This window comes from Drosophila pseudoobscura, chromosome 2 (assembly GCF_009870125.1).
Source record: "Drosophila pseudoobscura strain MV-25-SWS-2005 chromosome 2, UCI_Dpse_MV25, whole genome shotgun sequence".
NCBI classification, from domain to species: Eukaryota; Metazoa; Arthropoda; class Insecta; order Diptera; family Drosophilidae; genus Drosophila; species Drosophila pseudoobscura.
The window spans coordinates 16,320,069-16,336,490 of record NC_046679.1 but is presented as its reverse complement, the minus strand read 5'-3'; the positions used below and the strand labels follow the sequence as shown (position 1 = coordinate 16,336,490).

The following is a 16,422-nucleotide window of genomic DNA, read 5'->3' as shown; positions in this document are numbered from 1 at the left end:
CCTTTTATGAGATTTGCAGCCCAATGCTACAGATGCGATACGATATTGAACCATGATGACTGTCATTAGAGACACTCCAAACGCACACTAATTGCAGGTTGCAATTGCAATCGAATTTCAAATGCATTTGGCAGCACGCGAACGCGGACAAATGAATAAATGACAGCATACAGAGCACCAATTGATGGCGAAATCTCAAATGGAAACTAAAAACCAGAAACATATAAATTAAGCGATGATTGTATGTGGCAGCGACTAAACTTTTTCGAATATCGAGTTTGGGCGGATGCATCCCCAGGAGGCTGGGCCGATCCGAACACTTTATTTGTTGTGGGTGTTGCAGCACGCACACGATACGAGTGGAGTGTAGGGAAAGTGACTTCTGTTCTGCTCTGCGGAGGGAAACATGTCATAAAAGTCAAATAATGCTTGGCACAAAAAAAATACATGTCAAATTCAATTCAAAATTGCGTTTCTTCTGACATCCCCGCATCAGCGAATTCGCGCAGACAAAAGTGAAATATTTGAAATGCTCAACATAACTCAATTGCCTTGAAGTGAGGCTGGGGCTGGGGCTAGAGCTGGGGCTAAGGCTGGGGCTGGGGCTGATGTTTGGCTGTATGGCTGCGTGGAACGCAATCAATCAACGCAGTGCTCCTGCAAATTTATTACAATTTTTTCAATATAAATTTGAAATATGAACAGTAGAATTCAGTAGCTTCAATCCTAGCACTGATTATGCTCTCTTTCTATGACCAATTTTTATACCCGATACTCAAAATGAGTATAGGGGTATATTAGATTTGTGGTGAAAATGGATTTGTGTAATGTCCAGAAGGAATCGTTTCCGACCCCATAAAGTATATATATTCTTAATCAGCATCAATAGCCGGGTCGATTGAGCCCTGTCTGTCTGTCCGTCCCTGTCAGCGCCTAGTGCTCAAAGACTATAAGAGCTAGAGCAATGACATTTTATATCCGGACTTCTGTGATATGTCACTGTTACAAGTATATTTCAAAACTTTGCCATGCCCACTTCCGCCCTCTTCGTCGTGTCGCTTAATATTACCGGTGTCTGCCGGAGGAGAGCCATACTGACTAAGCATCGGGTATAAATGTAGAGTTGCGGGTTCCGCAGCAACTCACAACGTTCCCCCTCGTATTAACTTATAATGTGTTCCTACGAAGGGTTAGTGCAATTTAGCTCTTCGATTCTTAGGTCAGAATCTTAACATACATTGAGGAAGGAGTGCACTTTCTGACTAATTGGAAAGCTCTTTGCTTTGAAATATCCTTCTCTTTGTAAGTTTCTCTTCCACTTTTGCTTCTTAGTACAATGGCAAATAATTCCCTACACTGAGGGAAAACTCCTGAGGATAATATTCTAAAGCTAATTAGAATCTGATAATAAGATCAAGCCAAAGACAATGTGAACAAAAAATAACACTTAAGAAGAACTTATTCAGTTTAAAAATTTAAGAAATTCGTGTACCAAGGAAATGGTTCAATCTTATTGAATCATTTTCTTTTGGGACACTATGCATTTAACTACATATTTTTTCCATAGTGTATTCAATGCACTTCAATCAACCGTGAAATCAAAGCAATTTCTATGCACTGCTCTCAATCGGCTTTGCATACGTAAGAGTATTCGTCGCACTCGTGGCAGCACTGTTGCAGTGCCAGCTGCTGCTATGGAAACTGCAACTGCAACTGCAACTGCACCTGCAACTGCAACAGTACTTCCAGTGGGGTGGGAGTGGCATATAATTATGGGAAAAGCACAGCTTGCATGCAGTTGTGGCTGTCGGCCACATATTAATATTATTATGACGCCATTAATGCTTGTCGATGCATAAAATTATAGATGCGCTCTTTAGATAGTGCTAATTAAATAATTAAATATGCTTTAGGTCATTGCCAGTCAGCCAATTTATGAGTCCCATCGATCAGGCGCGACAATTATGCATTTCCAGATGGCAGCAGCTGCTTGGAATATATTTATCACTTCTTTTTTTCAAGCTCCCCGCTGTCTGCCCCTTTATGCATGTTAAAGTTATATTTGCGAAAATTTTTTAATAAAAATAAACTATAAGTCCTAAATAAATCCCAACTGGCTTCAACTGGTCCCTAGTCCGCGTTCAAATGGCAAAATAATTCTGCAAAGTAATTCATTAGGAGCTCCTGCCGTATCTGCTGGGGCAATACCCTACCTTGGCAGCAGCCTTGAGTGCGACATCCTCTGCTCCTGGGATGCATCCATTCCTCCTTTTCAAGCAAAGTTTTCGTTGCATTTCAGAAATTTACTTTCCCCTTCCAAAAGCCTTTGAAGAATTAGATACAAGAGAACTCCCTCAGTGACAGATGGCGTTGCGACCAAAGTTTCACTTCAGCTACTGGCAAGGAGGCTAATTTGGATGGCATTTACTCGTACAATAAATGTACAAATTTCATCAGCTTTTCTTAGGTAATCGTTTCCCCAGAAACTGCACCGGTGGACAGTGCACTCAGAACTCTCCGAACCCTCAAGAACTCTAAGCTGTGAAGATTCTGAAGGAAGGAAAAAATTCCAGCATTCAATTGGACACAATTTCCGTATGGTACAAGGTATAAGTAGTTGGCCAAAATGTTAGCATAATATTTTAATCCGATGAAGCTTAATTCTTGGCCATGTTTACCGTAACCGCCGCGACTCCGCAACCAACATGCCAAAAAATGCTAAATGTTGAGGACAACTGACACAAGCGGAGGTCACACGTGACATCGATAGGAAACCGCTGCTAAAGGGATTGAAGCAGCTTAAGTAGCTGTAAGCTGGCTATCGATGCACGTGAGTGGCGTGGATGTCAACGGGGCTTAGTGGCTCAGTGGCAATCACGTGCCAAAGAAAATTGAAAGACTTATGCGGGAGCCGGACTCTGCCAAAGGCAGCTCCATCGGACCAATTATGGTAAAGGAATCGCTATAATTAACCTCCTGGCATGAGGTCCGTCATTTGCCAATCAAACATCACTCTGGAAGGCGCGAAAATGCATAGCCATGAAAGGAAACTCGAGTAGCAAAATAATAATCATGCGCCACATTGGCCAAGATGGCGACAACGATCTATGGGAAAATGGCTTTCTTGCATGAGCACGGACGGTGGAGGCAACAAGTTAATAGTAATAGCCCGCTACAAATACAAATACAAATACAACACGCACAAACCCATTAAAAATAATGTGAGGCAAAACACGTCCCCCCGTCACACCCCAGCACCCGGCCAGAAAGGAGTCTGAGCACCATCATTTGTCGCACACGAAACGCGTTAATTATGGCCATTGCAGTTTTTCCTCTCTCCCGCTTTCCCCACCCACAGCATTCATTAATTATTATGCAAGCTAAGCGCTCGGCAAAAGTTTTTGGACAGGGCCCTCTCGCATACTTTGACATGCAAGCGCAAAGTGTCAAATTAATTTTTAATCGCCCGCCCAAGCCTCACCTCACGCTTGAATGTTGCCAAATAATAGATTTAGATGGGGAACGAGGCAAGCCAGGACAAAGGCAATGGCAGTGCCAGGGGCAGGGGCAGTGCCAAGGGCAGTACCAGGGGCAGTGCCAGGGGGAGTGCCAGGGGGAGTGCGTGCATTGTAATTAAAGCTTTTGGGTCAGCAGCAGAAGCAGGAACTTTGGGTCAGCTCACAGCAGCTGGCGTCAGAATTTAATGCAAATAGCCCCACAAAAGGTCAGACATCAAGTTTTACCCATTCAGGATGACATGTGTGTGGTCACTGACCAAGGATCTTCCATCGCCCTAGCCACCATTGCAGCCTCTACCTCCATATGGTTGATTGTTTGACTTGGGCTTAGTCGGTTTTGTCATCGCCCCAACCAACACCATCATCATTCTCATCATTGCCAACCGCTTCGGGCCATAACAACGCTCTTTAATGCAGCGACAAGCATCTGACAGCAATCTATTGACATTTGACACTTGCAAATTAAACGCTTGAAGGCAACAACAGCAGCAGCACCAAACAGTAGCAGCAGCAGCAGCAGCAGCAGAAGCACCATCAGCAGCAGCAACAGAATTTATTGACACCTTATTTGGGGCCCACACACACCCACACACACACACACACACACACACACACACACACACACACACAACACGGGCCAACTCGTTTTGCGGTCTGCACATGCAATTTACATGTGTAATTTTTTGGCCGGCCCATCATGAAAAGTTGCAGAACCGCAGGACCATCAGCAGCAGCAGCAAAAGCGCACATGACAGCTGGACGACAACTTCGTTAAACGAGCTACAGTCTGCAAGCCCTACACTGAGCCAAATTCGGCAATTTTCAATGGATTTTAGTAGAAACTGTTTGCCATTCTGTTTATATGAAAATTAATACTTTTGTAAGCATTTGTCTACAACGGGTTAACGCTTTGGCCCTCCATTTATTCCTTGCTTTAGATTTTTTCACGTGTACAGACTGCCGAAGCTGGTGAGCCCAGCTATGTGTGTGAGTTAGGGACCCTTTTGCTTTTAGACATAATCGATTTAGTGCTGCCAGGATTGTGTTACCATATTCTAGGACACGCATTTCATCAACGCAGGGTAACTCTTCTTCTCACGGCAACTGGAATAACCATCTCCAATGAATTATAATTAATGGTTGCGGCTTGAGCGGCGGCTTAGCATTTGTAAATTTATAGCGGGGCCACTTGGAAATTGCTTGGGCACAATAAATTTAAATTAGCACTAGGCACAGGACGGGGCCAAAATACACACAATAAATAACTTGGGCAAGGTCGTCCTCGTCCTTGGGCAAAGGATCCGTCAGCCCATTGGAATTTAGTGAAGAAATTATATATTTTTATTGCCTCTCATTATTGTTGTGATTATTATTAATGCCAAGAGCCTAACTTTTTTGCCACCTTTTCACGGTTTGGCTCGTTTCGGTTCGGTTTGGGTTCTAAAAACGCTTCTCAAATCCCGTCAAAGCGCACAAAACTTGCGTCATTAACATATTCACAGTCTATTAATTTGCTGAGAGCGTGTTGTACTCGCCATTGCATTCCGGTCTCAAGTCGCCTTTGCCGCCGCCATCGCCATCGCCGTCGTCGTCATCAACATCAACATCTCATGCCCATTCTCGTTGGTTAGTTTCTCTCTCTCCGGGCACATAATTAGAAACTTTTGCACTTAAATGCAAGTTGAGCATGCGGGCCACTCGAATGAAAGCATTAAGCCAGAGTGCAAGCCAAGCACACATTTCGAAAAATGGTGCTCTAATAGCCGTGTACTGTATATGGAACTAGAAAGGGAAATAGAACTGCAACTGAAACTGAAACTGAGAACTGGGTCGGTCTTCCGCTGAGGATTTCTTCGAGTTATTAGCTAATGCTAATTGACCCAAAAGGTCAGTAAATAATTCACAAATTCTGGAGATTTTTGGTAGCAGCAGCTTCGGTTACAGAGATCCTGTTCCTCCTGCTGTTACCCCTGTTCCACTTTGTGGAATAATGAGAATGTCCCATAGAGGATTCGTGGATATAACAATCAATATTATCAGCGAAAAGCTAATAGAACTATGGATACCCAAGGGCCTTTAACCGGTATGCCCAGGCGAATTTCCAGATTTCTAGAAGCATTCAGATGGAGGAGGACCCACCTTTTACGATCAGCATAGCTCCCATTAACCCCTTTTTACTGACCCTATGGTCCCTTCTCCCCTCTAGGGAACACTCCATTAATCGTACATGACTATGGGGAGTAGTGTGGGCAAATTTAGAGAAAATTCAAATGATTTGTCGATAATTGCACTAACTGGTTATGGGCGAGTGGTTCGCCTCATTTTCTGACCACTTGGCTTGCAAATTTACCGTTATGCATTTTGGCATTAAATTTGCTGATAAATACATACATGAAATTGTGTGTCATTAAAAATTAATTAAGAGTAAAGCATATACAAACGCATTCAATTTGCGAGTATGTGCAAACGCCAAACAAAGTAAACTTAATTTATTTTTATTAAATAAATTGTCAAACGGCAATGAGAGAGAGAGAGAGAGTTTTCAGCTTTCCATCCATCTCTCTTGCTCTCGGAGAGAAAGATATTTGTACGCAGAAAAAACATTGGAAATAAATATGCAAAAATTCATTTAACACTTGGACACTCTCAAATTTGATACGCTAAACTGAACTGAGACCAGGATTGAGCAGAAGAGTTGAGCTGGGTGCTGGGTGCTGGGTGTTGGCTGCTGGGGCGAAACCGCTTAAAAGTGTCCTCGCTCAGGATTGTCATTGATATTCATGAGCTTTTGGGCGTTTGAACTTGACAGTGATTAAGATTTGGCTGCCCCAGAATCTAAGCGGCAAAAAAAAGGGGAGAAAGCACGAAAAGGCTTCTGGCCTGGCATTTGCTTTACAAATGTAAATTAGACCGCCATTTTTTTGGCCAGATATTTTAATTTAGTCTGTAAAAATGACAGGGCCACAAACAAAAAGCAAAAGCAAAGGCTGTGCTGTGCTGTGCCGCACAGCAGGGGAGTGCAGAAGGGCAGAAGGACTGGCTACTGGCAGCTAGCAGCTGGAGCAGCGTTTGCCTTTTGTTTTCCGTAAGCGAAACCATCTTGGATCTGGTGGATGGAGGATGCTGGATGGTGGATGGTGGATGCTGGCCCTTTTTTGCATTTTGTGGCGTTGATTTCGCAAGTCAAAAGCTTGGTTACATCAAAAGGGTTTGCCCACGCTATGGAAATTTTTTTTGTTTCCCTAGCGAAGCCCCATGTCCTGTTCGTCCACCCTCCTGTCGAATTTCTATGCTAAAATGTTGGAGAAAAAAAGATTGGAATGAAACCAAATAAATGCAAACGATGTCAATTTAATGGCTGCTGTTTCTGTTGTGGCGACTACGGCCTGGCCCCTCCTAAGCGTAATGTGTAATGTCATTTTGGAAAGTCCTGGCTAGCGACAGACTTTACCTTTAAAGTTTTTTATCTGGTCTCTGCAGCACTGCCGCTGCAGCGGACAGGGCAAAAAGTAAACTCTAATTATAGCTGGCCAGAAATGTTTATAATGAATGAGAGTTTTGCTGCGTTTTCTATTTGCCCACTACTCAGGAGGGCTGCTCTTAGTATTTGGCTTTTTTGTTCTTCTACTTTTCGTTTGCCTTATTAAAAGTTTCTGTCAACTTGCAAGGCGTTTACTGGCTGGCCAGGCACTCGTTTCTTTCCCGGCTTTAAGCTTCCCCCGCCGTTCATCTGTTGCCATAGGATTGTACGACTGGGGCAAATGTATGTACCAAATTTATTTGGTTTTGCATGACAACAAGACAAGGCGGAAAGTCAGCCATTTAATTAGATTTAAATGCTGGGCGGACTGTCTAATGCGCAACCATTACGGGTAGGGGTACGGGTATGTGTACGGGTACGGGTACGGGTACGGGTACGGGTACGGGTACGGGTACTGGTACTGGTACTGCTACTGGCTGCTGCTCCTGCTCCTGCTGCTGTTTCTTCTGCTTCTATTTTTTATGCAATTTGTCCTTAGAAGTTCGTTGCTTTTTTTCGGCGTTGCCAGGCCAAAAATTGTTTAATTAAAAGTTTTGTGCTGGCAGTGGAAACAACAACGGTTGGAAGATGTTTGGTTTTTCTTCTTCCTTATGCACCACTTTCAGTTTCACTTTTTGCTGCTGGCTGCTTGCTGCCCCCCCGCGCACTTTAAGCATTTCCATGCAACGCGAAATGTTTTCATTAATTAAACGCCTGGCAACTCAACATCGCGTCGGCTGCCAGCCATCTCAGCCATCAGCATTTGACTAATATTATTATTAAATGCCTTTCCATTGAGCTTTTGTCCGCACTTGTCCGCCTTTTGTCAGGGGCAGCCATTCAAGTTGAAAGTCGGCCCAATTGTAATTAAATAAATACGCAACGCTCAATCCCCGAATATGCCTTTCAATATGCATTATAATTATGCCTACTTAAGGTCACATCAAAGCAAGCCCCGCGCGCACGACAATGTGCGCTGCCAAAATGATTTTAATTAACAAATTAGCAATTAATAATAGACCGAACAGACGTTACCCAAGAACACTCCCTCAAAGTGGGAATGCTTAGGGAGGAATGGGGGGATCCGCTTGAAAACTTACCTATAGACAGACACAAAGGAAAGTTGAACCAAATGGAGTGCTGAAACTCAATCCTTATCACCTGTTAACAAAAAAGAGGTCTACTCTGATTGGAATTGCCTCTCTGGTATCTAGAAAAATAGGAGAAAACTCACAATCACATCATCATCTCCTTACTCTTTGAGCTCTGCAGACAAGAACAATATTTGCTTGAATTTGTTTTCTCTCACAGTCTACCGCCAGCCCCCTCCAAACTCCCCCACAGAAAGGGGTGCAAAACTGTTCAGTTGGCAATTAAAACGCAAAGAGAACGCCACCTGAAGTCTTTGTAAAACCAATCAAAAAATACCATATCAGTGCGTGGCCATGGGTCAGGCGAAGGGTTACTGCCGGTTCTGCTGGGGGGTGGTAAAAACTGATAATGGCAAAAGTTGAGGCACGGCACATAAGCCCACACAAACAAAGGCAATAAGAGAGTATGTTGTGTGCGATACGACTGTGAGTTGAGGTACAACCAAAGAGCAGAGACCAGACTGCAGACTTTGTGCTGCAGACCACACACTGGCCACAGTAGGAACTTTTTGCAGCTGCCATTCCTTGCTGCCAGGGTTGACACCCATTTGAACTGGCGCAAAACCTGTGTGAAAGCGAAACCGATAGGTAGAGTGGGTGTCAGTGCGGGACGAGGTGGAGGTGGAAGTAGAGATGGATGGAGAGAGCAAAAGAGACGTCCACACAAACAAATTAGCAAAAGGAGCAACCCGAAAAGAAAACAAGCACAAATAAAGCTCTCTGTGGGCAATGTAGGACAGTGTCTCCGGTTCTATTTTGAATACCCTTTCCAGAGGGCTATGACGACCCCATGTCTGTTCCTGACAAAACTAGTAGTTCCGCCAAATACCAAAGCTCTTCTACAAAGCTTTGGAAGATTCCATTGGAACCTTATACCATCATTATCATCGAAATGATACCCTTAGATCTGCCAGGGTATCTACACATGCGGCTTTCGATTGTGTATTTATTTTTTGATTTTTTTTGGGGAGTGGGCGGAAAGTAGACGGGCGTCCAGAGAGAGAATCATCCAGCACGACTGTGCGACTGGCGACTGCTGCAAATGTGCCAAAGTTAATTAAGATCGAAATCAATATTGGCCCTTTAGCTAAAAGCATCAAACAATCCCAACATGCCCGCTCCACTCCGGCCCGGTCCGGTCCGGCTACGGTCTGTTCCGTCTGTCCACTCCATTTCCAATGCGCCCTGGAGGCGTCACCAACGTGCCGCAGTCCTCGCCCTCGCCCGCCCACGCCAACAGCATCTACAGAAACAACAACAAAAATGTGTCAAAGTGTGCCGAGGAAAAGTTTCGTTTGGACCCGAATACCAAAATAATTTAAGATATTTTGTGTCTACTAATTCGAACCGTCCGTAGCTCCGGCCATGGTTAACACATCTTTGCCGCCGCATCTTTGATTTGGTGTTTTCGGTCCTGGTCCTGGTTCTGGTTCTGGACTGCGGCGGGACCCCCACTCAAGTATGTAATTTAATTTGCCTAAACTTGGATACTTTTATGTTTGCACGAGCCAACTATAGTCGGACTCGGACGCTATTTCTTGCTCTCGAATAGCATATTTGCTGGCCAAATGGAATGTCTCTTCTATGCCCATTCCATTCCCTGGCCATTGTAATTAAATGACGAGCTTTCGTGCTGAAAGTGCGAAACTAGCATTGAATTCCCCCAAAAGAAACTATGCCCGAATGGAATGGAAATTAAATCTGTGTCGCTGGAAAAGTTTCCTTTTGTTGGTGGAGAATAATGAAATAGTTGAAAAGATTCATCACAAGTCGAATCAAAGTAATATTTACGGGCTGTCTTGAACCCAAACTCAGTTCCAAAGAAGGCGAGTTTCCGTATGATAAATTAAGCGGTGAGATATATACATATGTATATGAAGAGAGAGAGAGAGAGAGTAAATGTCAAAAACTGATGAAAACTCATCCATTACTAATAGAACAGAAAAACCCTTTCATAAGAAATAAAATTAGTCTAGTAACTATTTGTATGCCCAAAGTTTTGTCTAGCATACAGAGACGAGATATAAGTGAAGCGAGAATTGAAACTCCACGCACCTTTCGTCTAGGGAATATCACGTAATACCCAGCCATAGAACAGATAGTTGGTGCCTCATGCAGCGTCTTGTTAATTAAAGTCTCTGGCAAAACTCTCTTTAATTTAAATAGCGCATATGCAGCTATAAAAAGTAATTTCATATTTTGGAATCAATTAAAAACAGTAATCCCATAATGGATTTTTCAGAATGTAACCCCTGACTTTTACATCAGGTAACGCTCTTATCACAGCCCATACACCCAGAGCCAGAGCTCCGCCCACTCTTTCGCACGCTTAACAATAAATTGATGCCGTAACATGTGTAAAATCTGTAAAATCTGCTTACTAAATGCACATAAATCGGCGATTTGTTGCGGTTGAAGAGCGAGTGAAAGTGGAAAGGGGAAAGTAGCGCAAATTAACATAATCCCGGTGATAATTGAAAAACCCATTTGCGGCCATGTTACATTTTTTTCTTTTTTGTTGAACAAACAATTTTCTGAATATTGAGTATCAACGATTTGGCTTGTCTATTATTGCATTTTAATCGCGTCTGAGCCGATGGGCTTTAACCAGACCTGCTGCTGCTGAAGCTCTGCTTTCGGCTGTGATAACCGATGGCCAACAAAGTTGCCACAAGAGCCCTGGATACTCTCATAGATAAGGATAAGCTGGCGCCAGCGGCGGGTGCAGGTGCAGGTGCAGCTCTTCTAGTACATCACAATCAGTATTAATTGCGAAACGTAAATGTGGCACAATGTTGCTGCACTCATGGCCATTAACCTGCCAATGCAGTTCATATAATTAGGGCAGGTGGCCCAAAAGCCGGACTCTGACTCGACCCAATGCTCATAAAATGCTCGATAGACAGCCCGAAATGTAGCTGGTCTTGGGCCTGAGACTTGGCTAAGACCCGTGTCGGCCTGGAGTGGACTGCTAGGCTGCAGCATTGGCTTCGTATTTCAGCCGCGCAGAGACCGAAATAAAATTAAAAGTTTGTGTTTGCACAGGCCCCGAGTGCTCGTACAGACAGGCAGTTTCCCCACTCTCCCGCGGCTGGCTAAATGCATAAAACTTGATATTTTATGTAGGGGGCCCAGAGCTCCCGCCCACCCAAGTGCAATCTCTATGCTGCTGGCGGAACCGCCCTCTGCCCTCCTCCGTTGTCGTTGCCATTGTCGTGGCCGTTGTCGTCGTGTCCCGTGACAATTGCAACCGGAAACGCGCATAAATGTTGGCAACTAACTCGATTTTTTGCCCCGTCAGTGCTGCAGTGTGCTGCTGCTGTAAAATATTGCAACAACATTGTTCGGAGCCAAGAGGAATACTCTTCTTAAATGTGGGTGCTTACAGCTATTTCTGAATTAGCGGACGTAAGGACACATTTTCAAGGATAATCAGCGCAATAGAGTATCCAGCTATCACACAGAGCCTGCAACGGAAGCGTTCGCTTCAGTTTTTGGCAAATCACGGCACGCATTGCGGAGCACACACTTAACGCCTTTGGGGAGTCGCGAGTCAACATGCCTTTTTGTTGCCTCTGATGTTTGGGGCTGCCACAGGAGCAGCCACTGCACGGACCATAAGTTAGAGGAGTACGCCCTGAACAGGGCAATGTTTTGTTTATTTACGAGTTAATTGGTCGTCGGGGCCTGCCACATTACTCATAATCCATAAAAAACCGTCATCGAAATGGGGCACAGCGCACACTTCATTAAAATGGCTAAACGGAACGGGGAGGCATAATTTTCGAATTAAAATTCAAAAGTTTGCCATGCCAAATAATGAACTCGCCCCACAATCTGTTGCCAATAGTCAAAAAGTCATAAATTTCAAATGCAGCAACAAAAGCAGCAGCAGCAGCACCAGCAGGAGTGGCAAGCGCAAAAACGTATGGCCCCAAGAAGTGTTGAAAGAGGCGAGCGCAAGAAATTTGTCGTTGTCGTTTGTCGTTTGCCGAGTCGGAAAATTACTCCTGAATTCATCCATGCATTGTTGTTCCGGTGGGCCATTGGGGGGCGGGGGGGCGCTGCCAATAATAATAATAATCATAACGGCAGCCGAAGAAGCAGCAGCAGCAACGGCATCGGCAACTTCACGCCAAAAGTGCCAAAAACATTTCAATGATGGTGCCTCTGCCTCTGGGCTCTACCACCTCTCCTGCTCCTGCTCCTTCTCATTCTCCTCGTCGCCTCGTCTGCTGCTGCAATAATTTTCAAATTTTCATTTGCCATTGCGCCTCCGAAAACACAGCACAGATGTTGCTCTCTGATGGCTGGGCGAGGGGTAGGACCCGAGAAAGTAAGAATATATAGCACCTTCCTCCCCAATACACAACTCCAAGGCAATGGCAATAGCAATCGCAATCGCAATTCAAACCCTCCGGCCAGCATACTCGTACACACACAATTGAAAACCGATTTTTCTTTCATTCTTTTTTTCGTAAATTATGTGCCTGAAATTGGACTTTTGAGTTCGTTCGGAATTCCGAGGCTTTGTATCGGCACGGCTCCAGTTAGAGGAGGTGGCTCTTGGCTCCATGGCTCCATAGCTCCATGGCGCATGGCACATGGTACATGGCACATGGCTCTGGCTCATAATTATGTTGGACCCCGGTCGCCTGGATAATTTGTTTGTTATGCAAGCGCTGGGGCTTGAGTGAGCAACGACGTATTGTTGGGCACCTGTCAACAGCTGCAGGAAATTAATTGGTTACACTTTGACTCTGCCTTGTGGTCCAAACATGCACTAATCACGTGTAACAGATCAAATTACGAGTAGATAATACCTCAGTCTGGCTACTGTTGAATTTACGGAGTTTTAGGCACGCCTTTCACTCTTCCGATTGTTTCGTTCCCTCCATTGTTCGTTTTCGCCCACAATTTCCACATGCCACCTGCCCCCTGCCACCCTGCCACCTTCCGCCTCTTGTTCATCTAGGCAGCCCTACGCAGACAAAATGGAAGACTGGAATCCCTGTCAGTTCTGAGCAGCAGCAGAAACCTTAGAGGAACTGCTCCCAAAAATTCGCTACCATATAAAGGTTTTCCTTTAAATTTTCTTAAAGTTAACTCTGATAGCAGTAGATTTTCCCTGAGTATGGAAAATCGTCGTCCAGAATAATTTGAAAACATAATCGAAAACTAATACTAATTCAGTGGCCTTTGCAATACGACTCAAATAGCTAGCAAAATAGGACTTAATACAATCTGGATCATTTGTACAATAAAGCTGGTGTAAAGTGGTGCAGCAACTCGACAGGGAACTCATAGTGCAACGCCGAAAAGCCAATGGAAGGAACCACACTTCCAACAGCAGCTGTGAAAAGAAGCCAATTTACACAGCTACAAATTTACCAACTTTTCACCGAGAACCTTAACAATAGCGATGGCCAGTGCCACACTGAAACGCGCCTTGGACCGGGAGTCGATGAACCAGCGGGCCCCCAAGCGTAGGCATTGCAATCCCTTCGGCCAGTCGGCGGTCCCGTCGCGAGACCGCGATGGACCCACCATCTCTTCGCGGTTAGCGCAGACGCCCAGAAATCGCTTCGCCAAAGACAGCTTCGAGCCGAGCCCCTTCTCGGAGGCCGCTCTGGCCGAAATGTCGCCTGACAAAATGGCCAAAAATTTGTGCCACGAAATCAAAAGACTGCACAAAGGCAAGCAATTGCCTCTCACGGCGGCCGCCATTGAGTCGAGCAGTTCGGAAATGGGTTCGGACAGTCCACCGAACCTGATGCGGCACTGCGAGAAGGCGTTGTTCACATTCCAACAGGTGCAGCTCATATGCGAGGGCATGATCAAGGAGCGCGAGAATCAGCTGCGCGAGCGCTACGAGTCCGTACTGGCCACCAAACTGCACAAGCAGCACGATGCCTTTGTGAAGTTCACGTACGACCAGATACAGTGTCGTTACAAGGCAGCGCCCAGTTACTTGTCGTAGGGCACACCAACAAAAAAATTTAATAATAACAATAATTGCAACACAGATCTACCCTCATTAAAACTAAATCAAGAAACATGGGAAACTAAACAAGAAAACCATAGCTTACAAGAAAACTTTCATACAAATTGTAAATTGTGTTTATTGGGTTTATGATAAATATTTTGAAATAAATGTAAAGTTAAAGTTTACGACTAGTACTACATTATAAAAGTGTTTTTAATTATTATATTACATAATGTTGTCTGTGTTAATTGTTATTATTAATAATAAATGACCTAATCAAAAAAAAAAAATTTAAATAAAATATAATACAAAAATGCTGTACGGACCAGGGAAAAAAACATGGCGGCAGGCAACAGCAACAGTCCACAAAACAAATATGCTCATATTTAAAACAAATACAAATTAAAACCTTCAAGCTAAAATATATCGATCAATAAATTTCGCTCACACCTATATACCTGATATACTGCATATATACATACATATATACATGTATATCCATGTATATCCATCCAATGTACTTAAAAAAACGGAATCTAAACCATTATATCTATATAACTGCTCTTAACAACAAATGTATCAATACCTACATATATACATATTACAACATAAAATACACCTTTGTGAGTATGCACTGTGGCGAATTGAAGGCACTTTTTAACATTCATGATGGACAGCAATGGGCTTAGGTCCCCTGGTGAAGATTCAAGGTATTATGAATATTCAACCGAACAATCGTCCTTCTTTAAATTAATAGATCGCAAACATTATCTGCTGAAAAAGCTGAGCAGGTTTTTTTTTACTATGTCACCTTTACCTTGAGTGTATTTGGTATTCACTGTTTAAATAGTTTCAGCAGTTGATTACTGACTGACTGCATGACCAGGCAATCTGTTTAGGTCAATCCATTACTACAGTGTTTTCCATTCATTACAAAAAAAAACACGATCAGCTCCGTCATCAATTAGTTACTGGGCTATTTCTTTCAGGCAGTTTATTTACTTCGCATTTGTTTCCAGCTTCTTCTGTCATATTTATTTTCAATTATAACGCATGCCACTTTGTAATGGTCTTTTATTATTTGCACAAAATATTTTTTTATGCTTGTACTGGAGAGAGCTTTTCTTACTGCTGTTCTTCTGTTGTTGTGGTTTTTCTCTTCTTTCTTTTACTACATACCAAACATTTTTCATATTTTCCGCATTACTTGCATTTATATACAAAGCTTCAGACTGCCAAACATACACATACGCACACACACAGACACACACACACAATGTTATCTCTCAGCTTCCGGCTGAAAGCATTTCTTACTTCGCTTCCATTCCGCAGTCAGTCTTCGGCGCTGCGGCGCCCACTCCCTCGCATCATCAATGGGCGGCAACGTGACCACCAAGTTGTCTTGGAAAATGGTCAAAAAATAAATGGATGATTGAATGAAAACCCCGCCAGCTGGCAGAAGGAGCAAATCTATATGTACGTCGAGGATATGCAGGAACAAAAGTGGCCATCGCCATCGCCAGCACAAGTCCAAGTCATCCCGAGTCTTTAAAGCCATTGGCGGCCGCCAATTTCCGGCTCTGCGTTTTCTTCTTCTTCACTCTCTTCTGCTGGCACTTTTGCTTTGCCACGGATATTCTCTTCTCCACTTCCGTTTTGGCCAACAAGATGCTGTGTGCAACGTCTTGCATTCATTGGCCATAAGCTTGCAATTTGTGTCGTGCCGTGCCGTGCCGTGCTGTGCCCTGGCCCCACTCTTACTTAAAGCTCACTCACTTGCCCAGCCAAAAGTTGGTTGGCCCAATTTGGCTGGACTCGGACTCGGCTTCGTTGTTAGCCTCAGCCGCCGCTTCTTTTGCTCCAAATCCAGTTGGAGCTGCTTTATTAAATTTAACCCAAGCCCCAGCCCTAGCCCGAGCCCCAGCCGCAGCCCCAGCAGCAGCCCAAGACCGAAACCGAATACGAGATCTCTGTCCGTGTCCGAGCGATGACTTGAAGTCAATTGCCGCGCTAAATTTTAGCTCCAATTTCGCGAGCAGCCGAGAAAAAGACAAGCCCGAGTTCCCGGCCATTAAAATGCTTGTTTTCGCTTGGCCTTATTATTACATACATATTTTCTTTTTTGCTCCCTGTCATCTCGTTTCGAAGCCATACAGCCTTCACGGGCCCCTCCTGCAGGTCCCAGACAAGCAGTCTGCAACGCGTCTTCGGGGATAATTGAAATTGTTTGCACAATTTTACACTCCA

At 44.1% G+C, this 16,422-nt stretch overlaps 1 protein-coding gene across 1 annotated transcript; it reads left to right on the top strand.

The window, feature by feature from the left end:
• The first annotated feature begins 13,341 nt into the window (after positions 1-13,341).
• On the top strand, positions 13,342-14,374 carry LOC6897384 (akirin-like). The gene has a single exon (XM_002137500.3). It carries the CDS (start codon positions 13,612-13,614, stop codon positions 14,167-14,169), a length of 558 nt encoding a protein of 185 aa, XP_002137536.2. The 5' UTR covers positions 13,342-13,611; the 3' UTR covers positions 14,170-14,374.
• Positions 14,375-16,422: the final 2,048 nt, after the last annotated feature.

Coding starts and splice junctions, on each gene's coding strand:
- LOC6897384 (XM_002137500.3), top strand. CDS start 13,612: ATGGCCAGTGCCACACTGAAACGCGCCTTGGACCGGGAGTCGATGAAC.